The 18,960-nt window shown below is 41.9% G+C and overlaps 3 protein-coding genes across 3 annotated transcripts; 2 read left to right on the top strand and 1 right to left on the bottom strand.

Moving 5' to 3' along the window:
- Positions 1-152: 152 nt before the first annotated feature.
- On the top strand, positions 153-3,342 carry LOC136508629 (uncharacterized). Its single transcript, XM_066503356.1, has 10 exons — positions 153-357; positions 453-511; positions 613-653; positions 738-769; positions 1,161-1,189; positions 1,571-1,607; positions 1,908-1,964; positions 2,548-2,624; positions 2,899-2,972; positions 3,087-3,342. The coding sequence occupies exons 1-10, from the start codon at positions 274-276 to the stop codon at positions 3,104-3,106; spliced, it is 510 nt and encodes a 169-aa protein (XP_066359453.1). The 5' UTR covers positions 153-273; the 3' UTR covers positions 3,107-3,342.
- A 2,809-nt stretch (positions 3,343-6,151) lies between these two features.
- On the top strand, positions 6,152-9,006 carry LOC136508620 (thiol-disulfide oxidoreductase LTO1-like). Its single transcript, XM_066503348.1, has 7 exons — positions 6,152-6,310; positions 6,427-6,703; positions 7,124-7,380; positions 7,473-7,585; positions 7,755-7,902; positions 8,152-8,289; positions 8,539-9,006. The coding sequence occupies exons 1-7, from the start codon at positions 6,215-6,217 to the stop codon at positions 8,632-8,634; spliced, it is 1,125 nt and encodes a 374-aa protein (XP_066359445.1). The 5' UTR covers positions 6,152-6,214; the 3' UTR covers positions 8,635-9,006.
- A 2,048-nt stretch (positions 9,007-11,054) lies between these two features.
- On the bottom strand, positions 11,055-12,829 carry LOC136508614 (probable signal recognition particle 43 kDa protein, chloroplastic). Its single transcript, XM_066503335.1, has one exon. The coding sequence runs from the start codon at positions 12,513-12,515 to the stop codon at positions 11,331-11,333; it is 1,185 nt and encodes a 394-aa protein (XP_066359432.1). The 5' UTR covers positions 12,516-12,829; the 3' UTR covers positions 11,055-11,330.
- Between the last annotated feature and the right edge of the window lie 6,131 nt (positions 12,830-18,960).

The following is an 18,960-nucleotide window of genomic DNA, read 5'->3' as shown; positions in this document are numbered from 1 at the left end:
GCGGCCCAAGCACGGCCTGGTGCCTCGGGCCGTGCCCTGCCCGTGCTGGGCCAAAACGCTGGGCCACGGGTCGGGCCGGCGAGCCGCGGGCTGCATGGCCAACTTTAGGCGGGGCTAGCGTCGCTTCATTTCTACTCTTCAGCCCGCCCTCTACTTCCTCTACTAGCGCCCACGTGCAATATCCCCGTCGCCCAGCTTTAGCATAGGCGCATAGCCCCGGTCGTCGTCGTCGTCGTCCTCGCGGTCGCGGGTTCCCCACGCCGGAGGCAAGAGATGGAGAACGCGGTGGTTCTCCGGGAGTGGTTCGACCGCGTCGACGCCGGCCGCACCGGCAACATCACCGCTGCCCAACTCCAGGTTCGCTTCCCTCTTCGCCATAGCCTTCGCCCGATTCGTTCTACAGCTAGAGGTGCTGACCGCTTACGCGCTCCAACCGGCTGGCTTCCCACCAGGGCGCGCTCGCTGTCGGCAACCTCAACTTCCCCATCTCCGTCGTGCAGCAGATGATTAGGTCCTCTTCCCCAGTTCCCCCGCCCTGGCTTCTGCTTTGTTGCCTCTGTTTTTTCGGGTTTGGTCCTTGACTTAGTGGAGTTGGGACGGCTTTTTGTGCAGGATGTATGACTTCGATCGGAATGGCACCATGAGCTTTGAAGGTTAGCGCACCATTTTTCCTAAGTAAATGAAGAGAGCTGATGAGCTCTAGTCTTAACATTGCGACTTTTTTTTTTCCTTCGCAGAGTTTCTGGCTCTTAACAAATTCCTTCAGAAGGTGTGTGGCTTCTCTACTCTGGATGTGTTGCGGATTTAGGAATTAGGATTTACTCACTCAGACAAGCATCTTTTGCAACATTTTTTTTTTCTTCTCGAATACACAAAAGGTCTTTTGCAACATTATTGAATAATCCAAGGTAATGCTAACAGTGCCCGGTATGTCTCATATCCTATGAATGCCTAATGGCCCATGAGAATGTTATTTACGCTTAAGTTATACAAAGAAAATTCTGTTATGATAATGAACCAAAGTTATGGTTTACAATGAAAGGCAGGAGTATATTTGAGAGTAATAGAAATAGATTTGTTGTGCGGCATCCCTAACTGCAAGTTTCTTGTGTGCGACTCATTGTGATCGCTGCTATTTCCCTATTGTTTCCAATTTGCAGGTGCAAAGTGTATTCTCCACCCTGGAAAGGTGCTGTATTTCCCTTATTCTCTTTGTTTCCTGAACTGGCTTTTCTTTGTGCCCCCCTTTTAATTCATTTTTTATAATATATATAACATACAGCAGGGGCAACCCCTCATGTTTCCTAAAAAAATTGCTGTAATCTCTAGCATCAAGAACAGAAATTGTTCCAGTGCTTCCTGTAGTTTCTTGGTCATGATCTGCATTTTCATGAGTGTCCTCTTACTGATCTTCTTAAGGACCCACAAATGTTGTTTCTGTATGTGATAGATTGTAGCCAGGAGCTTCTTAAGGACTGACACCATAGGTTTCATTTATATGTTTTTAAATATGCTGTGTCCGTGCACAAATTTATCTTATTAATATTCTTGGTTTTCTTGTTAACTTCAGGGGTCGTGGATTTCTAAGTCTTGAGGAGGTGTATGAGGTAATATGTTAGTTTCTCCAGTTAGGTGGCCTGTGTGTCTTCAGCTGTTTCAGGTCCTTTTTGTATCAGCTAAAATAAGTTGCAAGCTACTAAAAAAAGCTCTAGCTGATCCAAACAGCCTGCTTATAGTCTAGCTTATAGCTCATTTTGAACTATTCAACCACCCAGCTTATAAAAAGCTATTAGCTAACTCTCTCTAGCTACTGCAGCTTATAAAAAGTTTAGCTGAAGCTGATCCAAATGGAGCCTTAGTTCCTTGTGGTTGCTACACCCCTTTTCTCACCTCCATGTTTATTACAGGCATTAATCAAACTTGGTTTCTCGTTGGATTCACCAGCCTTCTACACAGTTTGTGAGGTAAGGAAAAGGATTCATCTGCCTTCTACAGTTCTACTGTAAATTTGGCCCATGATTAATCCTGTCTTGCTTAAGAGAATTCATCCTAAGCCTGTTTAAACTGAAATCTTAACACAAAGAAGTTATCTGTCCTAAGCTGTCTTTTCTTGCAATCATTTGGGTTAAACCAGTGTTGCTTTGGTTGCAACCTCCTAGTTGAGTTGTTGTTCCATTAACATTCTATGGGAGGTTAAAATAGGTAATACGATTTAGCTGACTGAGCCAAGGTGTATGTCAATCTGGGTAGTTTACCACCTTATTCACTTTCTTCCAGAAGAAGAATACTAGTACTCTAGCACGTTTTTCTTTCTCTGTGTATTGCACTATCACATTAATTTCCTTGCACACAGCTTAAACATTGTAGTGAGGCAATTTTTTTCTCCTTCGAAGATTTCATTCCTGTATGACTGCTTTTTTTTTTTTGGAATCGAGACATCCCCCATTTCCATTAACAGAGTAACGGAAATACAGCAGTTTAGGAATGTTCTGTATGACTGCTTTCGAGCACCATTATTTATTCAATACCATACTTGGGTGTTCTCAGAGCTTCGACAAGAGCAAGAAGGGGATGATTCAATTGGATGAGTTTATATCACTCTGCATTTTTGTGCAGTCAGCTCTGTATGTTCTCCCTGACACCTAGAATCCTTGTGCTTTCTAGTTATATTGGTTGTGGATAAGTATCGTTCTACCTGTGCAGTTTATATCTGTAGTCTTAACTTTTTATAAATTTTTTACTTGTAAGTTGTTAGCATTTCATGATTTATATTAATCTCTATGTGATGAGGAGTATTTTCTTGGATTCTGTCCATGATCTTCATTCTTAAAGCAGTATTTTCCATGTGTTCTGTGGTAAAGTTTTGTGGTTAACTAATCTACTACTTCATTTATGTAGTAACCTGTTCAATTCGTTTGATACAAGCAAGCAAGGAAGAGTGACTTTCGATTTTAACCAATTCGTGTACTGCAGTGAGTTCCTATTTCCCGTGTCTCTGTCACAGCTGCTCTATTCAGTTTTCATATGAAAATATTTCTTGTGCACATAGAAAATGATATTTTGTGTCTTTATGCATCATCCTACAGCGGCAAACTGTAGGATATAACGTGGTTGTACATGCCCACATGGACGCCCAAACAAAAAGTTAGCAGTGTGAAGTGGAACCGTTCGCCAATCAAACTTCATTTCTGAACCGGCAGCTGGATGGTATTGCATTTCATTGTTTGCCATCTAAGGCTTGTTGTATGAATTCGTGTCCAGTTTTCTAACATCCTGGGCTGTATATACAGAATAATTTGTGGTTGTATTTGTATCAAATATATCAAGTAATCCAGACATTCACTCCTTTGTATTGTGATTTTCCTTTTTTTTCCTCTTGGAGTTTTTTAGACTTCTCTGAATTTGAAGGCTGCTTTACAAGGTTTTAAATACTGGGATAAACATCTAGCAACGCCCTTTCTCCAGGAGCTATAAAAAAACTATAGCGGGTTATAGTGAAAACTATTCCATTTAGCATTTTTTATATAAAACATGAAAATTATTTATTAGTTATGTATGAAATATAACTAACGAAATTTCATGAATAAAAATACTCAAATACATGTCCATTAGGTCCTGTTTCGCATGGCTTTTGGCTCCTTGCTATAGTACACGGAGCAGCTGAAGCTAAAGATAATGATTTCACCGGCTCTGAGTTCATTTTGAAAAGAGAGATAAAAACTGTTCCTTGCTATATTGTATACGCTCCACCAAACGAGGTCTACTTGACATTCACTAAATCAATCAACATACTTACAACTACAATCATACATCAATTCAACATTCAAGAAACAACAATTCAAATACTGTTTGATGGTTCATTACATCATTTAGTAAGTAAAAAACACAACGAACAGGGACATATTACAGTTATTTTAAGTAAGGAATGAATATTTACTTCGACAGGATTAACAACGCTAAAATATTTCGCAGCTAAGCCAATTAGTGGAGTTTATTGAAGCTATGATGTCATTAGCAACAGTAGACCTATGGGAAAGATAAGAGGCACTCTGCATGACTTTTTATCATGAAATTTAGAAAACAAAGAAAAAAAAATCAGGCCACCATCTGTCCGCTCTCTCTAAAACCACCATCATCGCTCTCCATTAATAGAGATGCTATATCACTTTATAAATTCATTTTTTTACAAGTTAAGTGCATTAAGGATGAAAGGGAGCATCTCTTGGTGAAGGAGGATGAGATCCGACATCGATGGCAAGAGTATTTTGACAAATTGTTCAATGGCGAGAATACGGACACAACCTTTCAGTTGGATGACTCTTTTGATGACACCAATAGGCGCTTTGTGCCGAGAATCCAAAAATCTGAGGTCAGAGATGCGTTGAAAAGGATGAAAGGAGGTAAGGTAATGGGACCGGATGGTATCCCAATCGAGGTGTGGAGATGCCTCGGGGACATAGCTATATTATGGCTAACCAAGCTGTTCAACCATATTTTTCGATCGAACCAGATGCCTAATAAATGGAGGAGAAGTATATTGGTACCGATCTACAAGAATAAAGGGGATATTCAAAGTTGTACTAATTACCAAGGAATTAAGTTGATGAGCCATACTATAAAGCTATAGGAGAGAGTTATCGAGCATCGCTTGAGAGCAATAACACGGGTCTCTATAAACCAATTTGGTTTCATGCCCGGAAGGTAAGTCATTTTCTTAATAAGACAAGTTAGAGCGGTATAGGGAGAAGAAGGACCTACACATGGTTTTTATTGACTTGGAGAAGGCTTATGATAAAATATCAATGAATGTTATGTGGTGGGCTTTGGACAAACATAAAGTCTCAACAAAGTACGTCGGGATCATTAAGGACATGTACAACAATGTTGTGACTAGAGTTCGAACAAGTGATGGAGGCACGGATGACTTCCTGATTAGGATAGGACTACATCAAGGGTCAGCTTTGAGCCCTTATTTGTTTGCCTTAGTGATGGATGAGGTCACAAGGGACATACAAGGGGACATCCCTTGGTGTATGCTTTTCACGGACGATGTAGTGCTAGTTGATGAAAGCCGGACAGGAGTGAATCAGAAACTAGAGCTATGGCGGGAGACTTTGGAGTCCAAAGGTTTTAGACTCAGTAGAACTAAAACTGAGTATATGAGATGTGACTTCGGCACTACTACACGGAAGGAGGAAGATATTAGTTTGGAAGATCAAGTAGTGCCTAGGAAGGATACATTTCGATATTTAGGATCAATGCTATAGAGAGACGGGGATATTGATGAAGATGTTAGCCATAGAATCAAAGCATAGTGGATGAAGTGACGACAAGCATGTGGTGTCCTATGTGACAAAAGGGTACCATAGAAGTTAAAAGGCAAGTTTTATAGGACGGCGATTAGACCTACTATGTTGTATGGTGCAGAATGTTGGCCTACAAAAAGACGACATGTTCAACAGATAAGTGTCGCGGAAATACGTATGTTGCGTTGGATTTGCGGTCATACAAGAAGGGATCGAGTTCGGAACGATGATATACGTGGTAGATTAGGGGTAGCACCAATTGAAGAACAGCTTGTCCAACACCGATTGAGATGGTTTGGACATGTCCAACGGAGACCTCCAGAGGCACCGGTGCGTAGTGGAATCCTAAGCCAGGATAGTAACGTGAAGAGAGGCAGAGGAAGACCGAAGTTGATTTGGGTAGAGGCAATAAAAGGAGACTTAAAAGGATGGAATATACCCAAAGACTTAGCCTTAGATAGGAGTGTTCGGAAGACAGCTATCCACGTGCCTGAACCTTGATTGCTTCTGCTGGGTTTCAACTCTACCCCAATTTATTTGAGACTTAAAGGCTTTGTCGTTGTTGTTGTTGTTGTATAGTTCTCTCATGATTTTTTCACATATGATAAACTATGAGAGTGTAGAAAACGAAACTTAGTCCATTGAAGACACGAGAGATATATACAGAGAATATTCATAGAATAACTCTGTAAATATAGGGATTGAAATTTAGAACCATATACTGCCTTAGAATTCTGTACTGTATTTATGGGCCAGGCTGTTTATGGATCAAACGATAGGCCCACTAAAAGGTAGGCAGGCCCATCCTTTGCTAATCCATGTGGACTAGAGTCTAGAGAGAGCTCTCAGAGGTGGAGGCGTGGAGTCAGCTCGCCTCGCCTCTCACCGGTCACCGCTCAGTTCTGCCCATGGCGACCATCTCTGCAGCCCTCGCCATCTCCTTCTTCCCATCCCCAACTCGCTTCGCCGTCGCCACTACGTTCTCTGCTTCCTCGCGCATCAAGGTACAGGCCCATGACCCCTCCCCTCCGCCCTCCTAGCTTCACCCCCCTTCCCTCTTCCTGTTTGGTTCGACAATTCCGTGGCGTTATCCATTTTCGTGTTGTCCATCTTCGCGCAGAGAGCCGCGCGCTTCAGGTGCTGCGCGGAGTCTTCTTCCCAGGAGCAGGAGACCTCCGCCGCCCCTCCCACCCCGCCGCCGGAGAAGCCCGCAAGATCTCCCCCTTCGTCTCTGCTGGGCATTTCCACGAGCACCTGGTCTGCAGGTGTCGCTGGGCTGGGGTTCCTGGAGACTGGCTACCTCACTTACCTCAAGCTCACGGGCTCCGAGGCGTTCTGCCCCATCACTGGCGCAGGCTGCGGCGACGTCCTCGACAGCGACTACTCCGTCGTCTTTGGTAATCTCTTGGTGTTGTTGCTGACAGATTATTGGTAAATGTGCACTAAACTGTGGCATTAGGTTCATGAGATTTAGACCGATTTTGTATAAACAATCTCGTTGTGCTTTGCTCCTCGGTATATAGGACTGTGTATACAAAGTTAGCTGCATTTTAGTTCAAAAAAATGTTTTTTTGTGAACCAGTTCCATGGAGTGGTTGATTATGGTATTCCCGCATTTTAGTTCTATTTTTTTGGGGGTGAACTAGGAGTAGTTCGAAGTAGTGGTTGATTAGGGTAATCCTTTTGCAAATCAACTATATGATTGATTTTACTAAACTACAGCAGTCTAATTTGATAAAACACGTAATCACAAACGCACAATGCTATGCCTTTTCATCTCTAAATACTTAATGATTGGTCTCTCTTCAATTTTACAGGAATACCTCTTCCCTTATTTGGTCTGGTGACTTATGGTTTAGTTACTGCACTTTCTCTGCAAGAAAATGGAAAGGACTTGCTCCCGGGATCGGATGACCTGGATATTAGATTAATATTGCTTCTGACTGCTACTTCTATGGCGACTGCGAGTGCTTATTTTCTTTACATTCTAAGCACTAAATTTGTTGGGGTATCTTGTTCGTACTGTTTGCTGTCAGCATTTCTCTCGTTCACTCTACTCTTCATCAGAGTTAAGGTATGTGGTCACTGATAAAACTGTGTGTTCTTCATTTGAACCTGTGACCATGTAGTCCAGTTAAGTAACCATGATCACTATTGAACTTCCAGGACTTCGGTTTTGAACGTATCCAGAAGTTTGCTGGTATTCAGTTAGCTGTAGCTGTCATTATAGCTCTTGCTTTGACAAACTCATACAGTTCTGCTACTACTCAATTGAAAGGGTGAGGCTTCCTTTTTGATGTCTCAAATATTCTGCTCCTTAGATTGCTCTGTTCCTTTGCTCTATTTTGTTGTTGTTCTGCTTAACACACTATGTGAACTTGCTATATGTTTCCTTTTCTTTGATACCACTGGAAATGACTTTAAGATTCTCCTGTTCATTTTATGCAGTACAGATGACTTTGTGTTAGAACCATATGAAACAGAGATAACAACCGAATCATCCCCATTTGCTATTGCACTGGCTAGACATTTGCACTCTATAGGTGCTAAGATGTACGGAGCATTCTGGTGTTCTCATTGCAATGAACAAAAACAGGTACGCGCTCTTTCACCTTATCCTAACCGAATACCAAATGATTTCACTGCTGTAGAACATTATTCTGTTGCGAGGGATTGATATACCAAACTTGCTTGAAAAACTCTATTATAGTGATTGTAATATAATGATAATACGGTATGAACTTATTTGCTGATGCTGCACCGACCAAAAGTACAAAATGGAAGTATAAATGTCACCAAAAAGTCAGCTAAGAACCACTTTTCAATCTAACTACTGTTCATGCAGCTGTTTGGTCGTGAAGCTACAAAAATTCTGGACTACGTGGAATGTTTCCCAAATGGAGCTGGTAAGGGAAAGAAAATGACTGCAGAATGTGCAGCTTCTGGTCTTGAAGGTTTTCCAACATGGTTCATCAATGGAAAGGTAGTTCCCTGAAGTTTTGATGTTCTCGCGAAGACATGATGTGTTCCTTCCGTAGATACTGTTATGTTGAAACATATTTTCTTGCCCGCAATGCCTCTACTTCAGTTTTTGTATAGGACAAATTGAATGATGCTAAACTTGGGTCACTGCCAGGGTGGCCTTACAGTTGAAACACACCTACCGGCATTCACTCTGCCTTCACATTTGATTCTTCCGGTTTGTTTACAAGTTGATTATGTACCTATTCAGGTTCTGAGCGGTGACCAGGAGCTTGAAGTTCTGGCAGAAGCATCAGGCTTCGTTGCTGAGGGCACAGAACAATCCACGGAAATATTGCCAAATTGATATTTAGCATTCTGAACTGAAGTTGGGAGGTTCCTGAACCAATGATCTGGATGCAGTCTTTAGATAGCAATATCCCAAAATGTTCACTAGCACAGTTGCATCCGAAGATTGCTTACTCTACTTACAACTAACCACTGTAATTTGTAGCAACTCTACTTGCTCAAAGAGAAGAGAGAACAAACCCCAAGGCAGCGTGTTGTACAACCATTTGTACAACCCCAAGGCCTTGTTCGTTTGGTCTGGTTTAGCTTATAATTTATAGTTTGTACTGTAAATGTGTAATAGTACGAAAACGCACTTGTTCATTTGACCATATACAATGTATTGCTATTTAATGATATACAAAAGCTTGGGCCTTGGTGGATCATTATACCCGCGTATATGAAGTTTTAGCTCACAACGTCACTTGGAATACATGTGATAGCCTCTTAACGTCGAAATACTCGGTATTTTAAATGAATTATGTTAATTACTCCAGTTCCTAACATGTTGTCTTCAGAGTTACAGCAGATCTTTTAACCGCAGCAAGAAGAAGGTGCTAGTTCCCCTCGACATTCCTATAGTGATTTCCTAGTGTTCATTGCAAGTGTCAGAATCGGTGCCATCCAACAGTTTTTCCTCTCTGTTTGTTCGGATTTTAAATGTTAATGCTGTGCAACCTTAGAGCCAGTGGCGGAGAGTGGAGAGAAAACAAGCAGGGCTAAAAAATTTTCAATGACAATCAAACGCCATGTTCGCTTGGCTTATAAGCCGTATTTTTTCAGCCAACGAACAGTATTTTTCTCACAACAAACCAGCCAACAATACTTTTAGCCATGGCAGCCAAGCGAACAGGGCACATCCTAGTCCCATCCAATCGCATTGCAACATGACTCAAAGGGTTTAAATCTGTTACAGCGCTGCTCCCAATGTCCCCCAAAAAATTGCAGCCACTCCCTAGGTCCTAAAAAGAATGCAATTTTATGTTTGGAACACGTAAATTTATTTTAAGTTTGATCAAATTTATAGAAAATAGTACAAACATTTACGTCTCCAAATAGTTTGCTATAAAATATTTCATAATGAATGCAATTTTATGTTTGGAACAAGTAGAATTTTCGTAAGCAAACATCCCGCCAGGAAACACGTTCCTACTGAAGATTAGCGAATCTAATTTAAACTCCAGTACAATGATCAGAATGCGCACCGTAAACTCTACTAGCAATCTCACAATTCTGGAGAGGGCCAGAGGGGTAATGTGGGCAGGTCAGGTTGAAAACATAAGCTATAGCTGGCAAATTGGAGGTAGGAAACAAGTTAGTGTCGTGAGGCGTATGTGTGGTTCATGAACGACAGCTACAGTACAGAGCTGTGGGATAGGCAAACTTTGAAGTGCACGTACGAGAATGCTTAACTGCAGACGCGCAGTCGAGCTACGGACTGCACACCGTCGTTGCCGTCCGATCCCATCATATAACGTAACATGTGGTTAGATGGGTTCAACCACCTTATTAACACAACATGCATTAAACATCGGTGGTACCTTAAACATGTTATCCATCATCAAAGCATCATATCAGGTGCTATGGTGAAAACGTTTTTTTTTTCTTACAAACGTTTTTTTTTTCTTACTAAGCATCTCTAAACATCCTAGTGTACGTGTGCTATTGCATGTATTGTACAAAGTAAAGTGTTTAGACACAAATGCTTAAGGAGAGAAAATATTATCATATCATATCGCTAAGCATTAGTAAAAAAAAAAGGCAGACCCAGTGCTGGAGGTTCCCACATGAGTGGGGTCTGGGGAAGAGATAAACCGAGACAAGCCTTTCACCCGCAAAATTTGCGGAGAGGTTGCTTCGAACCCACGACCTGGTGACTTAGTGAGACAGCTCTCGCTAAGCATCAGAGTATAGAAGTTAATTCCTACAAAGTAAACAAGTGCCTAGATAGGCTCAACCTCCAGTCCACCACCATTTAACAAATTAAGCATTGGTGCTAACTTAAGTATCCTATCCACCTTCTAAACCTGGTCTTAGGCTCCGTTTGCGTGCCCTTAAACCCGGTTTGATCCGCTTCTTTTTTCATCCGGAACAGTGTTTTCTTCTCACAAATTTCTCCAAATTCCTCCGAGCGAACGGGGCTAACTTCTAAGGGTCATGTGCTAATGTTATGGTGAAGAAAAACCATTATTTTTTCACTAAGCACCCCATTGTACACGTTCGAAGACGTCTTCCTTCGTTTTGCGCAGCTGATGCTCTGCAGTTCGAGTATTGTGTGTTAGGGTCGTTCACTGATCCTGCAAGATCTGCGATGATGTTCATTTGTACCATAGCAAGAATGATACACGCTGGCTTTGTGAAAGACATGTCAAGAAAACTAAGGGCTTCTACCGCTAAAGGTATTGTACTGACACTGTTGCACGAGGTTATTTTTCTCTCTTTTTACAAAAAAAACAATAAGGAACAAAGAGAGCTGATAAAGACATATTAGCTTCATCGGCTCCAACTTCTTGGGGGCAAGAATGCTGCGAGCCCAGTGGTCTTGCCAAACAGACCCCAGAGAATTTCCAAGTGGGATGGCTGAAACTGCAAATTCCGGTCGAAATATGGTACTCACAAAAAAGGTTTCCATCCTAAAATACCACCCGGACATTGATTGAATCCAACATCTCAAGAGTACCCGGAGGAATAAAACAAAAAACGCAACCACCTTCATCAAGCAATCGCCTCCGACGGCGGTGGCGCAGTGCTGCCGCCATCACCACCTGCAGACCCCGACTGCCGCTGCTCGAACTCCTGCACGAGCTCGGCGTCCACGTTCTCGGCGGGCTCCCACGTGGCCTCCTCAATGTCCACCCACTTGACAAGGTACTCCCATCTATCCTCCCCTTCCGCCGTCGCCGTCGACGCCTGCCTCTTGTCGACCACGGCCTCGGCCACGGCGTACTCCAGCCCGGCCTCGAAGTCGCTCACCAGGTCCTCCGCCACCCACGCCGCCTTCACCCACTCCCTCTCGCCGCCGTCGCGCCACTCCACCAGGTATTCCCGCCACTTGCCCTCGCCGCGGCCATCGATCACCTTCTCCACCTCGGCCCACTCGTACACGGCCTTCTCCAGCTCCTTCTGCGCCGCCTCCAGCCCCTGCCTCAGCTGGAACGCCGCCGGGTTGCCCTTGGGCGTCCTGGCGAGCACCTCCTGGACCAGCTCCAGCGGCGTGCGGCCCTGCCCGTCGGGGGCCTCCGGGTCGGCGCCCAGCTCCAGCAGTGCGCGCACGGCGCCCGCGCGGCCGTACCCGACCGCGATGTGCAGCGGCGTGAGCCCGCCCCCTGCGCGCTCCCGGTGGCCCAGGTCCGCCCCGGCCGTCGCGAGCGCGCGCAGGCACTCCTCGGACCCCAGCCCCGCGGCGAAGTGCGCCGCGGTGCGCCCCTGCGCATCCTCCGCGTCGGGGTCCCGCCGCAGCGTCTCGTCCGCGAGCAGCGCCGCCAGCGCCTCCGCGTCCGCCTTCTTGGCCGCCGTCCACCACGGCGTCTCGTACTCGGCCACCACGTCCGCGGCTATGGCCTCCGCGGGTACCCACGACGGCTCGTGCCCGTCCTTCCACTCCACCAGGTACTCCGTGGCGACGGCGGCGCTGGCCGAGCCGTCCTCCGCGAACACAGGGCTGCTGACGGTGCGGCTGGAGACGATACGGTCCACCTCGCCGTACGCCTCCTCGTCATCACCTCCCTTGCTTGCTGGCTCCTTCGGCTTCTGGTCCTGGAACACCGCGGCGGAGATGAGCCGGTGCGCGCGGAGGCGGAGGAAAGATGGGGGAGTAAGGGATGGCGATGGCGTTCTGGGAATGTTCGGGTTCGGAGGCTTGAGGCGGGAGAGCGATGGATGCCGTAGGACGGCCTCCATTGGTGTAACCGGCGGGGAGGTCTCTGGTAGTCTGGTGGTGGCGCGTGTGGAGCGAACACGAACACGGTGATGTGTTTGCTGTGGTGATGTACTAGTGGATAAGGCGATGGGGTTCTGCCGTTCTGGATACTAGCCAAGAACAAATTTAACCGATAACTGAAAATCAAACCGAAAGAATTCGAACCAAAACTAAAAAAACCGGAACTAAAAAATTTGATTCCTTATTCGATTACTGATACGAGGAACCAAAATAACCGAATAAAATTTGGTTCTTGCTCTTGATTAACCGAATTAACCGAAAAAACCGAACTACATGAATTATACTTCACTTACTTGTATTTTGTAAGATTATGTTTGATTTATGTGTAGTGTTTTATATTTGAACTGTTATATATTTGTGTTACTATATTGCTATTGTTTTCTTATACATTATTATTATTCAAAATGAATATAGTGTTGTATAAATTTGCCTTAGAACACGTATATTTATTGTTGTCTTGAGGTCTTCTTAAAAAATTCGGTTAGTTTGGTTAGAACTCGAACCGAACCAAAATAACCGAGAACCGAAATTCTTGGTTCCTAAAAATTTTTGGAACCGATCGGTTCCCATTTTTTAGAATCGAATTTCATCAATAACCGAGGGAACCGAACCGAGAACCGAACGCTCACCCTGACTGGATACTGGGGCATCACGGGCCGTCCGATTTGGATTTGGACGGTGGCAATGGATAGACTCATGTTTCAGACCCGTAGGCCATTATTTATCAGAAAAAGTCCACATTGCCTTCTCAACTTTCGCGAAAGTCCATTTTTTCTCCCTGAACTTCAAAACCGGACAAAACATCTCCCTCAACTTTTAAAACCATTCATCTTATCTCCCTGGCCCGGTTATAAGAGGTTTTGAAGGCGGTTTTATCTTTTTCTTTTTTATTTTTTTAGTTGAATCTTTGAAAAATCATAGTAAATCACAGAAAAATCATAAAATGAAAAATCTAATTTTGTTGGACTTCACATGAGTACATCTACACAGTGAACCTATAATATGGTATGCTTTAGTACAAAATTTTGGCTGTAATTTTGGATCTATTCTCTTTTGTAATTAAATGAAATAATTTATAGCTGTAGTTTCTATGGTTCAATTGTGATGAAATTTTTATGGTGGACTAATTATTGTATGTTTAAACTGTAGTAAAAATTTCATACTTATTGGATCATGTATAACTTAGTTATAGATTTTTTTTTGTTTATGCTTGTTAAATATAAATAAATCTATAACTAAGTTATACATGATCCAATGAGTATGAAATTTTTACTATAGTTCAATCATATAATTGTTAGACCACCATAAAATTTTTATCACAATTAGACCATAAAAACTGCAGTTATGAATTATTCCAATTAATTACAGAAAAGCTTAGATCTAAAGCCACAACAAAAACTTTGTACTAAATCATACCATATTATATGTTCACTATGTAGATCTACTTATGTGGAATTCAACAAAATTAGATTTTCTATTTTATGATTTTTCTATGATTTACTATTATTTTTTAAAGATTCAACCAAAATAAATAAAAAAAAGACAAAACTGACTTCAAAATTGCTTATAACAGGGCCAGGGAGGTAAGATGAACGGTTTTAAAAGTTGAGGGAGGTATTTTGCCCGGTTTTAGAGTTCAGAGAGAAAAAACGAACTTTTACAAAAATTGAGGAAGATAATGTGGACTTTTTCCTTATTTATCACACCGGGCTTAATACAACACAGAGTTTTCAAATAGGCCATTTGGCCCAAACAAGTTTCCTTCTTTGTTTTCGAATGAAAAAAAATCTACATAACCCCCAACTATTTAGGGCGGGCTACTTAACCCCAAAACTATAAAACCAGATTTTCTACCGCCTGAACTTTCCAAAATCCATTATACAAATAACCCCAAGCAGTTTTGGACTGTGGTTTTACTACAGTGACGGTGGTTTTGTCTTTTTTCTTTTTATTTATTTCTGCTGTTTTTAAAAAAAATCATAGTAAATCCCAAAAAATCATAAAATAGAAAATTTAATTTTGTTGGACTTCACATGAGTAGATCTACACAATGAACATATAATATGGTATTCTTTAGTACAAATTTTTTGCTGTAGTTTTAGATATATGTTTTTCTGTAATTAAATGGAATAATTTATAGCTGTAGCTTCTATGGTCCAATTATGGTGAAATTTTTATGGTGGGATAATTATTGTATGCTTGAATTATAGTAAAACTTTCATACTCGTTGGATACATCATTGGATCATGTATCCAATGAGTATAAAATTTTTACTACAGTTCAAGCATACAATAATTAGCTCACCATAAAATTTTCATCATAATTGGACTATAGAAGCTGCAGCTATGAATTATTCCAATTAATTATAGAAAAACATAGATCTAAAGCTATAACAAAAACTTTGTATTAAAGCATACCATGTTATATGTTCATTGTGTAGATCTACTCATGTGGAGTACAATAAAATTAGATTTTTTATTTTATGATTTTTCTGTGATGTACTGTGATTTTTCAAAGATTCAACGAAAATAATAAAAAAAAAAAAGACAAAACCACCGGCACGGTAGCAAAACCACCGTCCAAAACCGCTTGGGGAGTTATTTGACTCGTTTTGAAAAATTTAGGGGGTAGAAAATTCGGTTTTATAGTTTAGGGGTGAAGTAGTCCAACCTGAATAGTTGAGGGGGTTATTTAGACTTTTTTTCTTTTCCAATAGGGTGTTTGCTACATTTCCTTGCGCTCAGCGTCCCACGGTCCCACCACCTAACCCAACCGAGCAACCCAACCGAGCACAATCAACGGCCTTTAGCTAGAAACACTGTTACTGTAGAAATGATAAACACTTTTACAAAATGTCTGACGGATTGTTTGGAACGGTTTTCTCTAATCTGTATTGTCATATCATTCAAGGTTTTCTAAATTTCCCATAAATCACTGCAAATGTAAAGAAACCCATGTCTTGGGATGGGAATGGGTCGACCCATTTCACCAAAAGACTCACCCTGTTCGCTTGTTGGTTTTAACCAGTCCAAACCAGCCAACCAACGGTATTTTTCTCTCACATAAAACTAGCACCAGTCAGCTTAAACCAGTTCAGAAACCAACCAGCGAACAGGCCGACTGTTATCTCATTGATACGATCAAGAGTTTAATACTTCTAGAAAAAGATGAGATACTTCATTGAGCTTTAGCTCATGCATGATGTGCATCTAGAGTTTGTGTACGGAGAGGCTAGAGCGTGTGTATATATGTAGTACACACCTAAGACTATACTCCATCCGTTCCAAAATATCTGTCATTTTCGTTTCCCGAGAAACAACTTTGATAAAATATATATTACAAAAATATTAATATTTATGATACATAATTAGTATCATCGGAAAGATCTTTGAATCTAGTTTTTTTAATAAATTTATTTGGAGATACAAATGTTGTACGCATTTTCTATAAATCGAGTCAAACTTGTGGCACGAAAACCGGAAACGACAGATAATATGTGACAGAGAGAGTATATAGTAGTATATGTTTATATACGGTAAAAGTGTGCGTGGTGTACATAGATTATGGAACCATTGAATATATCTGATCGTATTTCATCCTAGCGGTACGATGGGGGGCATGTGCCCGTGGGCATCACATTCGCGTTCATCCGTACCCTCAAATGTGTCGCTCTCCTCTTGCGATGGAGGAGGCGTCGCCACGTGAAGGGCGCGGAAGAAGACGACACGGTAGCTGCCACGATCGAGGCCATGATCGCCGCCGCGATCGGCGAAGATTGTCGTGCTCCAAGCCTCCAAGGCACATGTATCCTCCCTGTAAATTTCTGAGCCAACAGCAGCTCTTGCACTGCCAGAGCCACCATCTGCTGATCCAGCAGCAGCTCTGGCACCATCGGAGCCAGAAGCAGCTATGGTGGCGCACGATCGTCGACAATGCTGGCAAACAGCATAACGCATGCTAACGCCATGGCGGCGACTGCTGCAACTCTCATGGTGAGAGGCAGCGACTCTGGGGAGGGGCTGGGGTTGCTTAGGCTTAAGACTTGATCTGGTGGCTTGCGAAGTTGCGCTGCAGCGCTGGGGTTGTACTCGCTGGCAAGTACTGTACTATTTTATCGGTCGGGTGACGGCAAATACTAAGGCCCCGAAGCCATTTTTTTTTTCTTCAGCTCCACGAACAGTTTCACTAATGGAGCTGAAGCGGTTTTGGTAAACCGTTTGACAAAATGGCTTTCCTGTGAGAGCATGTTTTTAGGGGCCTGGAGGAGGAGCCGGAAGAAGCCACTTTTTTTGCTTCATCCCACCCCAAATCACTGTGAGAGCATGTTTTTAGGGGCTTCACAAGTGAAACTATTTTAATTTACCTCGTTTGGTAGAAAACGGCTCCAAACAGCTTCTGAAGCCAGTGGAGAAGCCCTGTCAAACGGGGCCTAAGGCGTGTTTGGTTGCTTCTCCTAAATTTTAGTCGTTGTCTTATCGGATATTTGGACATATGCATTGAGTATTAAATATAGACTAATTACGAAACTAATTACATAGTTTGTGATTAATTTACGAGATAAATCTTTTAAGCCTAATAAGTCCATAATTTAATAATATTTTGCTACAGTAAACATGTGGTAATGATGAATTAATTAGTCTTAAAAAATTCGTCTCGTAGAGTACTGATGGATTATGTAATTTGTTTTTTTTATTAGTATTCGAACACCATATGCAACATTCTCCTAACACACCTCCTAAATTTAGTAGCTGGATCAAACAGCCTCTAAGAATGGACGCCGATAACGCGCCACAGGTCACGCTACTAACAAGCACGTGACCTCGTCGCTTTCCCAATCGGGTGGGCGCGATTGACCGAATAGTTTCTTGATATGGCTACATACGCGAGTGCGAGTGCGAGTGCGAGTGCGAGTGCGAGTGCGTGATGCACGCCCAGCTCTATTATTTTATCAATTTTTTTCCTCTTCTCTATCTCTATTTCTACAACTAAAATATACGGATTGTCAACATCTACCCAGCAGGACCAAAACACTCTTAGAGGAATATCCAGCAAATAAAATATATGGCAAATAATCACCACATCTCATATGATCCATATTCGGCAGGCAAATAATCACTATATGAAGACATTGGAAGACAAGTAAAAAAATAGAATAAAACTCACGGAATCACCGACAGACAAATAATCACCGCATGGAGACACTGGAAGGCAAGTAAATAAAATAGAATAAAACGGAAAGAGAATTATGAGAAGAGAAAGGAATTTATTGGAATATCACCACGCAATGATCATGATCGTGATCCAAATCTCGTTCATCGTCGCATTGTGTGTTGACAACAAATATTTTTTTCTCAAAAAATAAATTATTGTCATGCCTCATACAAGCTAGGATATTGTAAGTCCGAGTATACATGTTTTGGCAAGGCAGAGCAAGGATAAATTCAATTCAATGCCTAGCAATAAATTTTCAGCCTTTAAGGCAACTGATGTTTGTCGTAACTTTCAGATAACAAGCTCCAAGCCTAGCTTTTATTTCAGATTTATTACGATAATGAATGTGTTTCTAGACATTATCATGGTATAATATACGTGAAAAATTGAATTGATATATTCTTGATTTTGACTTGACTAACAAACATCTCATTCAATTTATGTTGCACCCGTTGCAACGCACGGGCACTCATCTATAATCACAAAAGTATAAAATTTGCATGTTTCTTTTAGAGTTTATTATTTGCACCTGTCGCTTTTTCCAAACACATTGTCAAAGTGACGTCAACAACAACAAAATGGTCCTGATTTCTTTTAATTGATCATAATTGTCTCATCAAGCATCCGTTTGTACCATTATGTTACAAAACAAGATCTATATTTGAATTGTTTCAAGATTGTTTTATGCAAATGATAATTTATTTTGAATGTATAATAGTAATTTATGTGCAAACCACGTAGCAAATTTGCATATTACAACTTCCCTTGTGTATCATCTGGCAACCTACAAAAGCAAAAGGCTGTCAATTAGGGGCCAAACTGGCGTCCGCTTCAAATAAGTTTGGAGCATTGCGTTCTCTGTAACAAGATCTACAGAACACCTATATTCGAATGATAAAATATGTTAAATTACAATATATTAACTAATACAGAAACTAAGAAGCAACTTATATAGTCATTTTCATAATACAAGTTACCTAAACATAAAACTGGGGAGGGGACGAAATGTGTTGCAATTGCAAACTAGGGGGCAAACAAGATGCAAACTTGGGGGAGGGGGCATGTTGAAAACTCGTGGACAAACAACAGTCCTAACCTAGCTCAGTTCATAATTTATTCGTCCCCAATGAAAACCAGTTCTCGAGGAAGCCTTTCAGAGAGATCGGCACCTTGTTCCCAGCCTAGAAGCCCTCT

Source organism: Miscanthus floridulus, chromosome 1 (genome assembly GCF_019320115.1).
Source record: "Miscanthus floridulus cultivar M001 chromosome 1, ASM1932011v1, whole genome shotgun sequence".
In the NCBI taxonomy this organism is placed as follows: domain Eukaryota; kingdom Viridiplantae; phylum Streptophyta; class Magnoliopsida; order Poales; family Poaceae; genus Miscanthus; species Miscanthus floridulus.
This window is presented reverse-complemented; position numbering and strand designations above follow the sequence as displayed.